This window comes from Ranitomeya imitator, chromosome 4, assembly GCF_032444005.1.
Source record: "Ranitomeya imitator isolate aRanImi1 chromosome 4, aRanImi1.pri, whole genome shotgun sequence".
Lineage (NCBI taxonomy): Eukaryota > Metazoa > Chordata > Amphibia > Anura > Dendrobatidae > Ranitomeya > Ranitomeya imitator.
The window spans coordinates 54,899,945-54,916,212 of NC_091285.1; the positions used below are offsets into that span (position 1 = coordinate 54,899,945).

Consider the following 16,268-nt stretch of genomic DNA (forward strand, 5'->3'; position numbering starts at 1 on the left):
GCAAATGTTGAGCCAGCAGACCAACAGTACAGGGGACAGCTTCGCCAACTTTGCCGCTGACCGGCTAGGGAAGCTGCAAGCCGCACAAAGAATCCATGCCGAGAGGGTGATATTTGAAACTTTAAGTAAAGCGGCAGCTGGACAGCTCGATGAAAGTTCAAGTGTGCACAGTTTTATGGAACGTGATCCGTGTTCATGGCAGCAAATGAATGAAACACCTCAGGCAATGCATGGCACACAAGCACACCGTCATAGATCTCATCTGAACATGCCACTTGCCCCTCCACCACAATATCCCCGGTTTTCCCATTCTTTTCTTGGGCAATTATCATCTCCGCCCAGCCAAGGATTTTTGAATGGTGAAAACCAGTATGAAGAATTATAGTTCCATTAAATAATTTGGGTTATAAGTATAATTGTTGTATAGTTTAGTTATTTTATATTAAAGAGTTAAATTTAAATGTTACTTTATGTTAAAAATTGTTATAAATAAAAAATTTTTGATAATTCAAAACTTGCAGCCTGCTTTACTGAATTCAGCATATAGTTATTAGCAGGTCTAGTAGGTGGGGTTATGTGCTGGGTGCATGTATACAGATGCATACATATAATGAGTGTTCGTGATGGAATTTGTTTGTTGTTTTTTACAAAGCGTACACTTCAGGGGATATTAAATTTTTTTTTTTTATAAACAATATTAACAACCAACATCCTAATAAAACTTTGAACAAAAGCATCAACATAACAAAAAAAAAAATTAATGGCTGCCGCTCTGCTGTTGTGCAGCCACAAAACGATCCAGCATCACTCCGTGCTGTTTGACTTGCTCAGCCAGTGTCCCCTGTGTCGCCATCATCCTCCTGTGTGATGCCTGGAGGTCCTGTAATGTTGGGATTTCTATGGAGGGAATGGTAAAACTTAGTTTTGTACATGCATCAAACTATCATGTACGTGTTTGTTATTTAACAATTACGGTTTTCGGGTAAATCGGGTGAGGAAGAACTAAGGGACCACCCGGATCCTCTGGCATCACCGCCTAGGGAAAGATACAACACTTGATAGTACACGACAGTCCTATCCTTTACGAGTTGTATGGACCTATTTTTTAGTGCAATAATTACCGGGGGACATGACTTCACCCATGTCACGGAGTGATGCTGGCGACCCTGTTGGTGACGAGCCTGTCGTTGACTCCTGCTGGGGCTCCGGGTCTGCTGGTGCTGGAGGGAAATAATTATTACATTATTACATATGAGGCGTGCGGAGCCGAGCCTGGTGTGTGTACGAGGCGTGCGGAGCCGAGCCTGGTGTGTACGAGGCGTGCGGAGCCGAGCCTGGTGTGTGTACGAGGCGTGCGGAGCCGAGCCTTGTGTGTGTACGAGGCGTGCGGAGCCGAGCCTGGTGTGTGTACGAGGCGTGCGGAGCCGAGCCTGGTGTGTGTACGAGGCGTGCGGAGCCGAGCCTGGTGTGTGTACGAGGCGTGCGGAGCCGAGCCTGGTGTGTGTACGAGGCGTGCGGAGCCGAGCCTGCTGTGTGTACGAGGCGTGCGGAGCCGAGCCTGGTGTGTGTACGAGGCGTGCGGAGCCGAGCCTGGTGTGTGTACGAGGCGTGCGGAGCCGAGCCTGGTGTGTACGAGGCGTGCGGAGCCGAGCCTGGTGTGTGTACGAGGCGTGCGGAGCCGGGCCTGGTGTGTGTACGAGGCGTGCGGAGGCGAGCCTGGTGTGTGTACGAGGCGTGCGGAGCCGAGCCTGGTGTGTGTACGAGGCGTGCGGAGCCGAGCCTGGTGTGTGTACGAGGCGTGCGGAGCCGAGCCTGGTGTGTACGAGGCGTGCGGAGCCGAGCCTGGTGTGTGTACGAGGCGTGCGGAGCCGAGCCTGGTGTGTGTACGAGGCGTGCGGAGCCGAGCCTGGTGTGTGTACGAGGCGTGCGGAGCCGAGCCTGGTGTGTACGAGGCGTGCGGAGCCGAGCCTGGTGTGTGTACGAGGCGTGCGGAGCCGAGCCTGGTGTGTGTACGAGGCGTGCGGAGCAACACTCACCACGATGTGGAAGGCTCTGTGACCGGATGCTGGCTAGGCGCTCACTGGACCTGTACTGCAGATCCGCCAGCTTCTTCCGGATCTGGGTACTGGAGCGCTGCACCCCAAATCTCTGGTCTAGGCCCCAACTGATCCTCCGCAGCACAGCCTGCTTATGGAGGACGGGATGCTCTTGGTGATTCTGACACCCATAATCACGGGCATCTAATTCAGTTATGAGGTAACGCACTTCTGCGTCACCCCAAGGCGTTGCACGACGCCTGGCCGCCATTTTGCCGCCACTAGTGAAAAGCAAGGCCACAGCACTGTCCTTTCACCCGCCCACAACGCATCAGCGCCGTAAACCACGCCCACGACGCATCAACGTCACCGCGATTATTATAGACGACGCTGCTGCGTTCGCGAAGGAAGCGGTCTGTATTGTAATCTCCAGATCACAACGAAGACGCTACTGCGTTCTGAATGTGACGCATTCTCAATACAACGTCTCCGGTTGCACTGGTAGACTGGAGTGTTGGTGGTTTCATGTATGGATATGTATTAACCCTTTCCCGACCTGTGACACAGCGTATGCGTCGTGAAAGTCGGTGCCAATTCGACCAGTGACGCATATGCTGTGTCACAGAATGATCGCGTCCTTTTAGATCTGGTGAAAGGGTTAACTCCCATTACACCCGATTTGCAGTGACAGGGGGAGTGATAGTTTAGCCCGGGGGGGTGCATTTTTTAGAATGGTGTCACTTTTGGGTATTTCAGCCATATAGACCCCTCAAACTGACTTCAAATGTGAGGTGGTTCCTAAAAAAATTGGTTTTGTAAATTTCATTCTAAAAATGAGAAATCGCTGGTCAAATTTGAACCCTTATAAGTTCCTAGCAACACAAAAAAAATTGTTTCCAAAATTGTGCTGATGTAAAGTAGACGTGTGGGAAATGTTATTTATTTTGTGTCACATATCTCTCTGGTTTCACAAAATAAAAATTCAAAATGTGAAAATTGTGAAATTTTCGAAATTTTTTATAAATTTTCATTTTTATCACACATAAACGCAAAATTTATTGACCTAAATTTACCACTAACATGAAGCCCAATATGTCACGAAAAAACAAAATCAGAACCGCTAGGATCCGTTGAAGCGTTCCAGAGTTATTACCTCATAATGGGACACTGGTCAGAATTGCAAACAACGGCAAGGTCTTTAAGGTCAAAATAGGCTGGGTCACGAAGGGGTTAATGTTTAGGTAGGTGTTTAGATTTGTATGTATGTGAGTATGTATGTGTATATGTAGGTATCTGTGTAGATTTCAATGTTGATGTATATGGATGTATCAGTATACATAGGAATACACGTATGTATATACGGGCCCTTACTGCAGAAAGAATGAGAAACAAAGCTTTTTCAAAGTAAAACAAACAGTTTATTTGACAGATCAGTGCAATAACTAAAACAGTGTATAAATGTCAGTAGTAGCCCACTATAAGTTCTGATGCTGCCAAGTAACAGCACCAGGACCGTTAAAATATTGGCAGTAGTTGTCTCGGCAGGTCTTCGCATCGTGGGTGTTTCTGCCAGGTAACAATGGTTGAAGGCCTGCAATTGCGGGATCATTTGCGCGCCATTCACCGAGCTGCACTTCCCCATTTAATAGGCCCACAGAGTCCATGAATCCAGGAGGACTATACGCCAAAGCATCGCGACGGCGAAGGAAGTTGTGAAGCACACAACAAGCCAAAACAACAGAGTCTATCGATTCAAGCTTCATGTTAATAGGCGTGTGGAAAACTCTGAAGCGATTGGCCATGATACCGAAGGCATTTTCTACAACCCGACGTGCCCTTGACAAACGGTAATTGAAAATTCTTCTTTCCTCTGTTAGATTTTTTTGGGGGAACGGTTTGATAAGATTGGGATGAAGCGGGAAGGCCTCATCACCGACAAAAACAAAATTAAGGTTGCCTCTAGTCTCGGAGTTGGGAGGTAAGTGAAGGTCATAGTTGTTCAAACGCTCTCCAAAGAGTGTGTGCTCTAAAACGCCACCATCGGAAACCCTTCCATTCATGCCAACATCTACATTTATAAATTCATAATTCGCGTTAACAATGGCCATCAGGATGATGCTGAAATAGCCCTTATAATTAAAGAAGTAGGATCCGCTGTTCGGTGGTTGAGTGATCCGGACATGTTTCCCGTCCAAAGCCCCACCACAGTTTGGGAACTGCCAAAGCTGCTCAAAATCGGAGGCAATCTTTTTCCATTCCTCCTCCGTGTTGGGAAACTGCATGTAGCTACGTAGACTGTGGAAAATCGCATCACATGTCTCTGGAATTAGAACGCTGAGCAGGGTCCTTGAAATGGCTGAAGAAAAATGCAAGTCTTGCAGCGAGCGCCCGGTGGCCAGGAATCGCAGCGTGACTGCCAATCTTTCATCGGCCGGGATGGCAGCACGCATCACTGTATCCTTCCGTTGAATCAGTGGAGTAATTCTTTCCAGTAAATGTTTGAAGGATTCCTCAGACATCCGCAGATAGTTGCGGAAATCATGAGGATTGTTATCCTGAAGCTCTCTTACAAGTTGCATGTGGGACAAATCAGACCTCTTCTGCAGCCATTCTCTGGTCCACATGCGACGCTTTCGTTTAGAACGCCTCTCTTGCATCCGGGCCTCATCTTGACGCCGAGCTTCCTCAACCAGCAATGCAGCAAACACAACAGCACACTGCGCATTGTTCATGATGCTGCACACTGAAACACATAAAAGAAAAAGAAGATAAATTTAATAAATAAAAAATTCAATTACGTTACCATGCATTACAGAAAAGACCCCCTAAAATATCAGCCCGTGTAAAAGTATATCTACACAGATAGCAGACAAGCCCTCACTCCATCCCTCCACAGCAATGATAGCAGGAAATTATCTTTAGTTGCCCTGTATAAAAATTTAGGGGAAAATGAAAACGCAATTGCGACCACAAATACATACCATACACAATGTATAGTTGTCAGAAGAATCCTTGCAGAACAGATTATCGAAATGGAAGAGGAGTCGCAGGCCGGAGAACTCTACAACGTTCTGCAATCCACCACGCGCTCAGGAACAAAGGACGGAAGGGCTATTATGTGTCGCCTTAAAGCATGGCCGCAAACCAATCAGAACGCAGTAGCGACCACCAATCGGAACAGAATGGGCGCGGAAAAGGCAACGCAAATGCACGCCTACATGTCGGTGTCTGAGTCGTCAATGAGGTCGTTGGTAGGTGTCAAACAAAGCGATGTGTGTTCCCCAGCGGGACCTCAACGATCGAAAAATGGCCCAGGCCATTCCGACATGACCAGCGATCTCACAGCAGGGGCCTGATCGCTGCTACGTGTCACACATAGCGAGATCGCTAGCGAGATCGCTGTTGCGTCACAAAACTTGTGACTCAGCAGCGATCTCGCTAGCGATCTCGCTATGTGTGACGGGGCCTTAACAGAACACCATAGCTGGCAGACCTGAAGGTTCTCATTTGACCTCCGGTTTCCATGGCTATCATTGGCAGACCATGATTATGTTATGAGGTGCCGATTGGGTGGGAGATGGAGTCGCCCCCTCCCCCTCATAGCCTTCTAAATGCTGCTATTGCTATTGATTGCAACATTTAGGGGGTAAACAGCTGGGGACAGTGTGGCTTACAGTTACGTCATGAGTTGTGAAGTGGCTAAGTTCCCTAATTGGAGGAGTTAAAAAAAATTGGTTCTCATGCTTAGAAAAAAGGCACAAAAAGCAAGGGCTTCTGCTTTCATAAGTAACTCATTTCCCTACATGTTTTATCACAGGAGTATTTCTGCTGCATCAGTAGTCTTATGAGCTCATCATAAATCAAGCCAGTATATCTTCTAAATCACTGATATGATTTATGGTAAGCTCGGAAAGCTGGATATGTGGCAAAAACACTCAATCCTGGGATCCAATAGATAGTGAAATATGTTAACTTAGGCAGGAAAATGTTTTGCATCAGAAAATAGCAGATGTGAAACCCTGCTGCATCATCTGTACACTCACTTATCATATTAAGTGGTTTAAATGACTTACAGGCTCACAGGAAAAAAAAAATATATATATATCTACTATATAATTGTCTAAGGGTCACTTCCGTCTTTCTGTCTGTCTGTAACGGAAATCCCAAGTCGCTGATTGGTCGCGACTCGCGGCAAAACAGCCACGACCAATCAGCGACAGGCACAGTCCAGCGGCAAAATGGCTGCTCCTTACTCCCCGCAGTCAGTGCCTGCTCCATACTCCCCTCCAGTCAGCGCTCACACAGGGTTAATGGCAGCGTTACCGGACCAAGTTATACCATGGTGTAACGCAGCCCATTAACGCTGCTATTAACCCTGTGTGACCAACTTTTTACTATTGATGCTGCCTATGCAGCATCAATAGTAAAAAGATCTAATGTTAAAAATAATAAAAAAAATAAAAAATAGTTATATACTCACTGTCCGTCGGCCCCTCGGATCCAGAACAGGCCTTTACCGCTCCTCGCGATGCGCCGGTGACTGCTCCATACATTGTGATCTCGCGAGATGATGACGTAGCGGTCTCGCGAGACGGCTACGTCATCATCTCGCGTGACCGCAAAGCACTCTTGGGACCAGAGCACGTGAGAAGCATCGGTAAATGCTTCGCCTGGATCCGGGGGCCAACGGAAGGTGAGTATATAACTATTTTTTATTTAAATTCTTTTTTTTAACAGGGATATGGTGCCCACATTGCTATATACTACGTGGGCTGTGCAATATACTACGCGGGCTGGGTAATATACTACGTGGGCTGTGCAATATACTACATGGGCTGTGCAATTTACTACATGGGCTGTGCAATATACTACGTGGGCTGTGTTATACACTATATGGGCTGTTATATACTACATGGGCTGTGCAATATACTACGTGGGCTGTGCAATATACTACGTGGCTGTGCAATATACTATGTGGCTGTGCAATATACTACGTAGTTGTGCTATATACTACGTGGACTTTGCAATATACTATGTGGCCTGTGTTATACACTACGTGGGCTGTGTTATACACTACGTGGGCTGTTATATACTGCGTGCGAGGGCTGTTATATACTACGTGAGCTGTGTTATATGCTACGTGGGCTGTTATAAACTACGTGGCTGTGTTATATGCTATGTGGGCTGTTATACACTCCTTGGGCTGTGCTATATACTACATGGCTGTGCTATATACTCCGTGGGCTGTGCTATATACTCTGTGGGCTGTGCTATATAGTACGTGGCTGTGCTATATACTACGTGGCTGTGCTATATACTCCATGGGCTGTGTTATATACTATGTGGCTGTGCTATATACTCCGTGGGCTGTGCTATATACTCCATGGGCTGTACTATATACTACATGGCTGTGCTATGTACTACGTGGCTGTGCTATTTACTATGTGGGCTGTTATATACTACATGGCTGTGCTATATACTATGTGGCCGGCAGCGAACAATCAGCGACAGGCGCGGTCCGCCCACGAATTGGCGCGGGATTTGAACCACGCTTCGCTAATTGGTCATGACCGGCCGAATCCTGTGTATTCAATGTATTTTTCTAAAATCTTCATAAATAAACTACATACATATTCTAGAATACCCGATGTGTTAGAATCGGGCTACCATCTAGTATATATATATATACATATATATATATCTGTACCATATTGCAAAAATATACTCAGTGATCAGTTAAAAAAACTTATGGCCAGGGACAATGTTATGTGCAGACCATGAGCTGCAGCACTTCTGATACAGCAACTAACAATCCACAGCAGGGCACATTTAGCGGATAAGCTCGCATGCCTCCAAAGACCCACCTGCTAACGGACACAAGTATTAATATCTTTACCTTCTTTTTTAATGTTTGCCTATGATACCAAACCTGTAGATGACATATAAATTAATCTGCTACCAAGACACAAAGAAACAAAATCATATTGAATTGCACTACCCAATGTTTTTATGGGGTTTTTGAAGCATTTCTAATGAATAAAACTATCTTAATTAAACATGTACTGTAGCCAAAGCATATTTAATCCACACCCCAAAAAAGTTGCAAAAAATGCCATTTTGCTGATTTCATGAGGTGTGAATTACAAGAAATCTGCATTCTGTTCAATACAGATTTTTGTAAAATTCAAGTAACCTTTTTCTATGCTCAAATATAATTATCCAACCTATATTGCCTTGCTAGACAGGTTAAAGGGTCTTCAGAGCACAAAAAAATACTGTTTGGCTGTTGTAAAGTGATCATGGGTGACAGCCATAGACGAGCTGCTGCTCCTTAATCGTGTCCTAGTCTCAATGTGCTGTCAGGTGTGGGGTGTATCACACTCACTTGAAGGCATCAGGCCTCTGCTGTCTGCAGGGCTCCATCTTCAGGAGTCCCCACACGTAACTCAGGGGACACCATGCTCATTTCAACAAACAATAGTTTACTGGACAGTTCAAGTTTATGAGATTGTAACATTCAGTGTTGGACAAAACACTTCTTATTTTTGTTTCCTTAAAACCGTATGTGTTCAGCATTGCTATGAGTTCCTCATGGTCTATCCCTATGTTTACTGTTTCTGTCATCACCAGGGATTTCCCATCTCATCTGCACTACACCTGGGATCCGTTACCTTCCCTTCACGCGGTTCCATTGTCCCCTGTATGCCAGATGATAATGAACTCTCCATAGTACCTGTATTGAGCCTTGAGCAGCAGACATTGCAGGAGTGTCCGCAAGGGATTTCAGTAAGGCCTCCCACTGCCTTGAGTAATAAATGTTTGCTGACACTAGCAGCCCACTGCTCCTGAGCTTGACCTTGATTACTGTACTTCCCTATATGCTGCTACCAGGAAGTAGTTCCTTTTTATTGGGACTAGTCCCACCTTCTATGGGCTAGTCCCAACTATGTCTCTCCCTACACTGTGTAACTGGGCAGATATCCCTCACAACACAATGTATTATATCAGTTATCTTTTACTTTACATTCCCTATATTCCTGATGTACACTGTGCCTTTTATACTAACAATACTTATCCCGCACTATACATTATACATTACCATATCACATTATTTACACCTAAAACTGCAATGCACAGTCCACGCTTCACATGGCAAAATGTATGTCAAACCACATGACACTATTCACATTATAATGCACAGCACAGCATGATTGGTGTCTTCAAGGGCTGGAATGTGACAATACTGTCTATTTTGTCTAACAATCTTACACTAGCTCTGTAATGAGTCCTTGAACCCCAATTATTACCTTTATTTTCCTTTTTAGGCTCTCCTGCAGCCTCATACAGCCATCCTTGTGTTTTGTTATGGTTCACTTCCTGAACTTTCTGCCAGTTCTCCATTTCAGCTGTAGGCTACTTTTCCCAAGAATTTGGGCTGAATCTGTCCCACTCCACACATACTCCTACCATCACTACCCACCAACCCCAACTTCAAATGCAAAGCACTACGTGGAGACTCCCATACAGTCCTAAGATGGATAACTCATTGCAAACTCTACAGGTCTTATACCTAACATTCCTCCCACTTCACCTAGTATTTTCTATCCTAACACTTTCCTGAGTCAGTATTGTTACATGTGCTGACACAATGTAGGTGGGCAATGATTCACACAATGTAGTAATTTATTCTGATTTAATCTAGCATTTTGGAATATTCAGCTACATCCCCTCTGATTAAGTTCACAAATTGATAAGATTTTTTGCTCCCAGCTCTCCCTCCCCTCCCTGTGCACATCCCCAGTTACTGTAAACTTGCTGAGGATAAGAGGTCGTACTCCTTTATGAAATCATTATTCAGAGGTCACTGCATAGCTGCTGACTGAGCTGCTTACAGCATATACAGGAGATATCTGCTCTCTGCTTTGAAAAGGCCTGTAGCAAAATTAAAAGCACAACACTCATTTAAAGTGCTTTTTTTTACCACTGGAGTGGTGTCACTACTCAAAGTTCCTTGCCCTTAGTATTATACTTACCAGGGGCCACCTTCATCTGTTTTCGATGCTATTCTAGCCATCTTCTACTATTGTGTCACCTGCCAGATCACTCTAGTGTTTGCTAGGTGTTCTGGAAGGCACAACTGTTTATAAGTCTATAGGAGCCAGAAAGAAGCCAGAATGAGGCCTTCATAGATTTACATTGAGAGTTTGTCACCATTACCAATGACTTCAGTCAGTCAGATGATGACATGGAACCAGAGAGGTTGCCAAGAACAGCTGAAGATGGTGGTTGTTAAATATAATACTAGGGGCAGGGAACTTACATTAATGGTGCCACTCTAGAGATGAAAAAAAAAACAAGAAAACGCAATAGCGGTTCTTCAGTAAACTTATCTATGGAGTTTCCATACTAGAGAACCGAACTTAGGATGAGAGTATGGTGAATGAACCCTCTTATTCACCATACTAACCACAGCAGTGCTGTCTTATTTTTTTTCCAGACATATAATCATCAAGGATAGACAGACAGAAATACAGATTGCTTACATAAAGTTTACAATATAAAATAGAAATCCAAATTACTTCTGTAGCTAAATATAAAATAATAAAGTGCAAACTGTGTAGCTGTCAGTAGATAAGGAATGTGCAGCTACAGAAATTAACACAGAAAAAAGTAAATAAATAAAACAATTAAACACATATGAATAAGCTTTGCTTCCTACCTGTATGACGTTTTCAGGATTCTGATCACTACCGGAAGGACCATTCCCAGCAGTAGTTTCCTCAGTGTCTATGAGATTCTCTGTGGGGACGTTCTGCACTGGTTTCAGATAAGCGATTTCATTCTGCTTGGAGTCCAGAGTCACACACACATCATATGAGAATGGGAAAGGTAAACTGGTATCACTGATCTCAGAAGGACATCCCAGGGTGAACTGAGGATACACGTTTCTACTGTATGGCCCGTAGCTTGTAGGAGTACTTGATTTTCTGCATTTTAAGACTACAGTGATCAGTACAGTCACAATGAACACAATTGATATGAGAGCGATGGAAACCACCAAATAGAAAGTTGCATTAGAAGAAGTATTAGAAATATTAGGTTGTTTCTTAATCTCTGGAACAACTTGTTGAAAGTTCTCAGCCACAACTAATTGTATTGAAACTGTACATGACAGAGATGGGACTCCATTATCCTTCACCAGAACCACAATTTTTTGTCTTAAAGTGTCTGTGTCCTGAATGTCTCGTCCAATTTTGATTTCTCCAGTATATTGGCCAATGGTGAAAAATGAAGGATCCGGAACTTGTAGTAAGTGATAGGAGAGCCAGGCGTTGTGTCCAGAGTCAGCGTCCACTGCAATCACTTTGGTGACTAGATAACCTTTCTCAGCAGAGTGAGGAATAAACTCAAATAATGCTGATCCCTCAGTGTCTGGTGATGGGTAGAGGATCTTCGGAGCATTATCATTCTTATCAATGATACATATCCTCACTGTAACATTACTGCTTAGAGGAGGAGATCCACTGTCTTTAGCCATCACCTGGAACTGAAATTCCCGCAACTGTTCATAGTCAAATGATCTCTGGGCATAGAGAACTCCACTTATAGAATTAATGGAAATATAAGATGTCACGGGAATATCGTCTACGTTGCTGTTGAGAATGCTATAACTTATTTTTCCATTTTCATCACCATCAGGATCTGAGGCTCGGACATTGTGTATTGATGTACCTGGTTGGTTATTTTCTCCAATATACAGAATATATTTCATCTTCTCAAAAACTGGAGCATTGTCATTCACATCTGAGATATTGAGCTGAATGGTTTTGTTGGTGGACAGTGGAGGAGATCCGCCATCCATACATTGTATGGTGACATTGTAGGAAGGATTTCTTTCTCGGTCCATGCTAGCTGCAGTTACCAGTTTATAGTAAGTACTAGAAGATGGAATTAGCTGAAAAGCCAAAGTGTCTGAGATGTGACAAACAACTTCACTATTCATCCCAGAGTCCAAGTCCCGAATATTTAGTAATGATACCACAGTTCCTGGTGGTGAGTCCTCTGGAATTGTCTCCGAGAAAGATTTCATCAATATATCTGGCGCATTGTCATTGACATCGATCACTTGCACTGACACCTTGCAATGGGTTACATGACCTCCACCATCTTTTGCCACTACAGTCAGTTCATAGGAATCTGATATTTCATAATCCAAATTTCCTATTACTTTGATGTCCCCATTTAATGAGTCTATAGTAAATAACTGACGAGCATTGTCAGAAATATGACTAAAGGAATAAGCTATTTCAGCATTGGACCCTTCATCTTCATCAGTTGCATTTAGATGAATTACAAGAGACCCAATAGCTGCATCTTCATGTAATCTTACATGATATGTGTCCTGATTAAACATCGGCAGTTTGTCATTAAAATCTTGGACAATAATCCTGACTGTAGCAGTGCTTGATTTCTGTGGGTTACCTCCATCCAAGGCTGTTAATATTAACTCATAGTAACTCTGTTTCTCTCTGTCCAGAGACTTTTCCAGAATAATTTCTGGATATTTAATTCCATCCGTTGTAATTCTTTCTCCAAGGCCAAAGTTTTCATTGCCGGTCAGTGTATAACTTTGTATTGAGTTGGAGCCTAGGTCTGGATCTTGTGCATTTCCTAAAGCAAAACGAGCCCCCGGAGAGGTAACTTCACTGATTTCTACTTCAAAATATTTGTCTGCAAATATCGGTGAGTTATCATTCATATCCTGGATTTCTATGGTGATTGTGTAAAAAGTCAAAGGATTTTCTATCACAGCCTCCAGGTTTATAAAGCAGTTTGGTTTATTCCCACATAATGTTTCTCTATCAATTCTATCTGATACAAATAAGTCTCCATTTTCCAAATTAACACTGAAATATTGTTTATTTGTCTGGGACAGAACTTGGAATTTTCTATTTGCCAATTCATCCACACTTAATCCCAGATCTTTTGCCACATTCCCAACTACAGATCCTTTCTTCATTTCTTCATGTACTGAATACTGTAGCTGTCCATAGGTATCAGTGATAAAGAAGAAAATAAAGGAAAATACCTGATAAATCTGCTGCCATTGTTTTCTTCTGTTTCTTGATGTATCAGTCATTTTCAGAAAGCCGTGGTGTAATATGATCCTTTACTGTAATCCTCAAGAAGGCGAGTTGAATTCTTTAAAATCAAAAATCATTTGTAAGGATGATACTTTTAGAACAGACAACACCGTGCTCTCTGGAAAGATTGCGAGGTTCCTTGTCTTCTGCACTATTAAACTACAATGAAATGCTAGAGGATTTTTTTCTTGTTTGAATGAAAATTCATACACAGTATTCTTGTGCCACTTAGTGTTTAAAAACGGGAACTGCAACCTCTCTATGAAGTGTAGATTTTTCAGACACGAAAGTTTTATTTCACATTTTTTGTGCCTTCTAACCATGCTTGAATGATTTTAAATATGAGAAAAAATCTAGTAATTGCATAGATAACAGGTTTCTTTACTGTGAAGTCAAAGTAAAGCTGCTTTATCATATACTGGCTGAAATGCTCAATTTACAATTAATATTGATTTACTGATATTTTTCTAATAAAAATTAATCACATCCTAAAAATGACCTTTGTTACATTAGCATATACTTCAATAATATAAAACTGCTTAATCTACTTCACTCATTTATAAATTCGATAATCCAAGAGCAGAAAACATAAGTATTTGTTAAAAGGGTTACTCAGGATTATTTTATTTTTTAACTATAGGTTTAAAAACTAGCAGGCAGGTAGTTGTTGCCTGTTCTGCCTGCCACCGATTTCTGATGGCTCCTTCCGGTGATTCTGCAACTTCCGCTGACGTCATATTGATGGAGTAGCAGCTCTGTTGACAATGAGTGACAGCTTATGTCATACAGATTGATAATGGCTTCCCTGGTGCATGACTGCGGGGAGCTGTTTGTCAATCAGCATGACATCCGCTGTCACACCCCATCGACAGAGAAACTAGGAAGTAGAGCTGCTCTGTTAATGTGAAGCAGCAGGATCACCGGTTGGTTTGGTCCATGACCGCTCTGAGTTGCACAATGGTAGAACAGACAGCTAGTTAGCAAATACCTACCTGTGAGCACTTAGGGCCCACAGTAAAAAAAAAATTGGAAATTAGTCCTCGGTAACATCTATAAGTTAGAATTAGCCATAATTTAATAACACATGTATGCAAATATTGGGTTTATGAAAAGTGTTTCAAATCCTATGACTGATTCTTATGTTTTCTTTTGCCCCGATTTAAAAAAAAAACATTTATTTTTTAGCCATCATGAATGGATTTTGAGCAAAATGTGTTAGAAATTGTATGCAAGAGTTCCGAACAAGAAAAATCTTTATTGCAGTCAAAAATGTACACCATATTCTAAATAAAATAGAGCCAAAAAAAACACATGGGCTACTTGCACAGTGAACAAGTCTGTAGAAACTTGTGCACACCACCAAGAAACTTGAAGACACAAAAAGAGCACAGCGAGGTCAAAAAATACTCTGTTGTAAAGAAGTCACAGTAAATGAGCAAGTGCTAGTCAAAAAATTAAAAAAAATACAGGGTATTTAGTGAATACTTTTTTTACAAAAAAATGTATATTAAGCTGCATTAGATAGGACTGCTCTATTATGGGTATACCTTGGCGATTGGTGGAGCAGCTTAAGGGTACTTTCACACCAGCGTTTTCTGCAATCCGTCACAATGCGTCGTTTTGCAGAAAAAAACGCATCCTGCAAAAGTGCTTGCAGGATGCGTTTTTTCCCCATAGACTTGTATTGACGACGCATTTGCGACGGATTGCCACACGTCGCATCCATCGAGCGACGGATGCGTTGTGCTTCTGCGGACCGTCGGGAGCAAAAAACGCTACATGAAACGTTTTTTGCTCCTGACGTACCGTTTTTTCCGACCGCGCATGCGCGGCCGGAACTCCGCCCCCACCTCCCCACACCTTACAATGGGGCAGCGGATGCGCCGGAGAAATGCATCCGCTGCCTCCATTGTGCAATGCGCTAAATGCTAGCGTCGGAATCTCTCCCCGAAGCATTGCGACGGGGAGATTCCGACGCTAGTGTGAAAGTAGCCTTATATACATTTTTTTGTAAAAAAAAAGTATTAACTAAATACCCTGTATTTTTTTCATTTTTTGACTAGCACTTGCTCATTTACTGTGACTTCTTTACAACAGAGTATTTTTTACCTCGCTGTGCTCTTTTTATGTCTTCAAGTTTCTTGGTGGTGTGAACAGGTTTCTACAGACTTGTTCACTGTGCAAGTAGCCCATGTGTTTTTTTTTGGTTCTATAATTGTTCTCTTGTTTCTACAAGACTGGGGAGTCCACCACTCCTCTGTGGGCCATTTGCATAGAAGCTGTTCCACCCTGGATGTCCACATGGATATTTTCTCTCTGAACCCTGCTTATACAGGTACTATACAGATGATCAGGTTTTTAATACATCAGATAGGGATTATATACATTAGATAGGACTGCTCTATTATGGGTATACCTTGGAGATTGGTGGAGCAGCTTAATATAGATTTTTTTGCAAAAAAAGTATTAACTAAATACCCTGTCTTTTTTTTCACTTTTTGACTAGCACTTTCTCATTTACTGTGACTTCTTTACAACAGAGTATTTTTTGACCTCGCTGTATTCTAAATAAAATGTATTGAACATTTATTCTGAAACTTTATTGGAAATAAATTCTTGCACCTTTTCCTTTTTTTCTCAAAACCTCTCTTAATACCTTGTCTCTTATAGAAGGCCTGAGGTTTTTCTCTGTGAAGGGGTGAAGAACCCCATCATGTTCACGCTCCATCTACCTTGGTATTGTTGTTTCTTCTCCTTGATATCTCCTTGCTTTTCACTAACAGCACCAAGATTTTCAGGAAAGTAGTCCAAATGGAAATGTAACTTCAAATTCATAAGACAACCCACGGCTTTGAAATTTTTCATCATGTTCTCCAAAGTGGACTTACATTTTGGATCTTTGTTGTTACCTAGAAATTTTTTAATGACTTCTTTAAAAGAATCCCAAGCCCTTTTTTCTCAACAGCTTTAATTTTTGTCTCAAACACATATTCCTTCATGAGTTTCCGAATATCCAGATCCCAAAAAAGTTCTTTCTTCAGTTTTGCTTCAGACAGTCCCTGAAACTTGGTGCACAGGTACTTTAAGG

At 42.6% G+C, this 16,268-nt stretch overlaps 3 protein-coding genes across 3 annotated transcripts in view; all 3 read right to left on the reverse strand.

The window, feature by feature from the left end:
- Positions 1-16,268, reverse strand: part of LOC138675454 (protocadherin gamma-A4-like) — a 732,953-nt gene that overhangs the window by 668,347 nt on the left and 48,338 nt on the right. The gene's annotated exons all lie outside the window — the stretch shown is intronic.
- On the reverse strand, positions 3,486-4,770 carry LOC138673942 (uncharacterized). The gene has a single exon (XM_069761961.1). The coding sequence runs from the start codon at positions 4,766-4,768 to the stop codon at positions 3,512-3,514; it is 1,257 nt and encodes a 418-aa protein (XP_069618062.1). The 5' UTR covers positions 4,769-4,770; the 3' UTR covers positions 3,486-3,511.
- LOC138673789 (protocadherin gamma-B4-like) lies at positions 9,891-13,176 on the reverse strand. Its single transcript, XM_069761834.1, has 2 exons — positions 10,756-13,176; positions 9,891-9,968 (listed from the first exon to the last, which is right to left on the reverse strand). The coding sequence occupies exons 1-2, from the start codon at positions 13,174-13,176 to the stop codon at positions 9,891-9,893; spliced, it is 2,499 nt and encodes an 832-aa protein (XP_069617935.1).

Bases quoted from the DNA above. Each gene is read 5' to 3' on its own strand.
- LOC138673942 (XM_069761961.1), bottom strand. From the start codon at position 4,768: ATGAACAATGCGCAGTGTGCTGTTGTGTTTGCTGCATTGCTGGTTGAG.
- LOC138673789 (XM_069761834.1), bottom strand. From the start codon at position 13,176: ATGACTGATACATCAAGAAACAGAAGAAAACAATGGCAGCAGATTTAT. The intron at 9,969-10,755 runs GTAGGAAGCAAA...ATTTTGCTACAG, and splicing joins ATCCTGAAAACGTCATACAG to GCCTTTTCAAAGCAGAGAGC.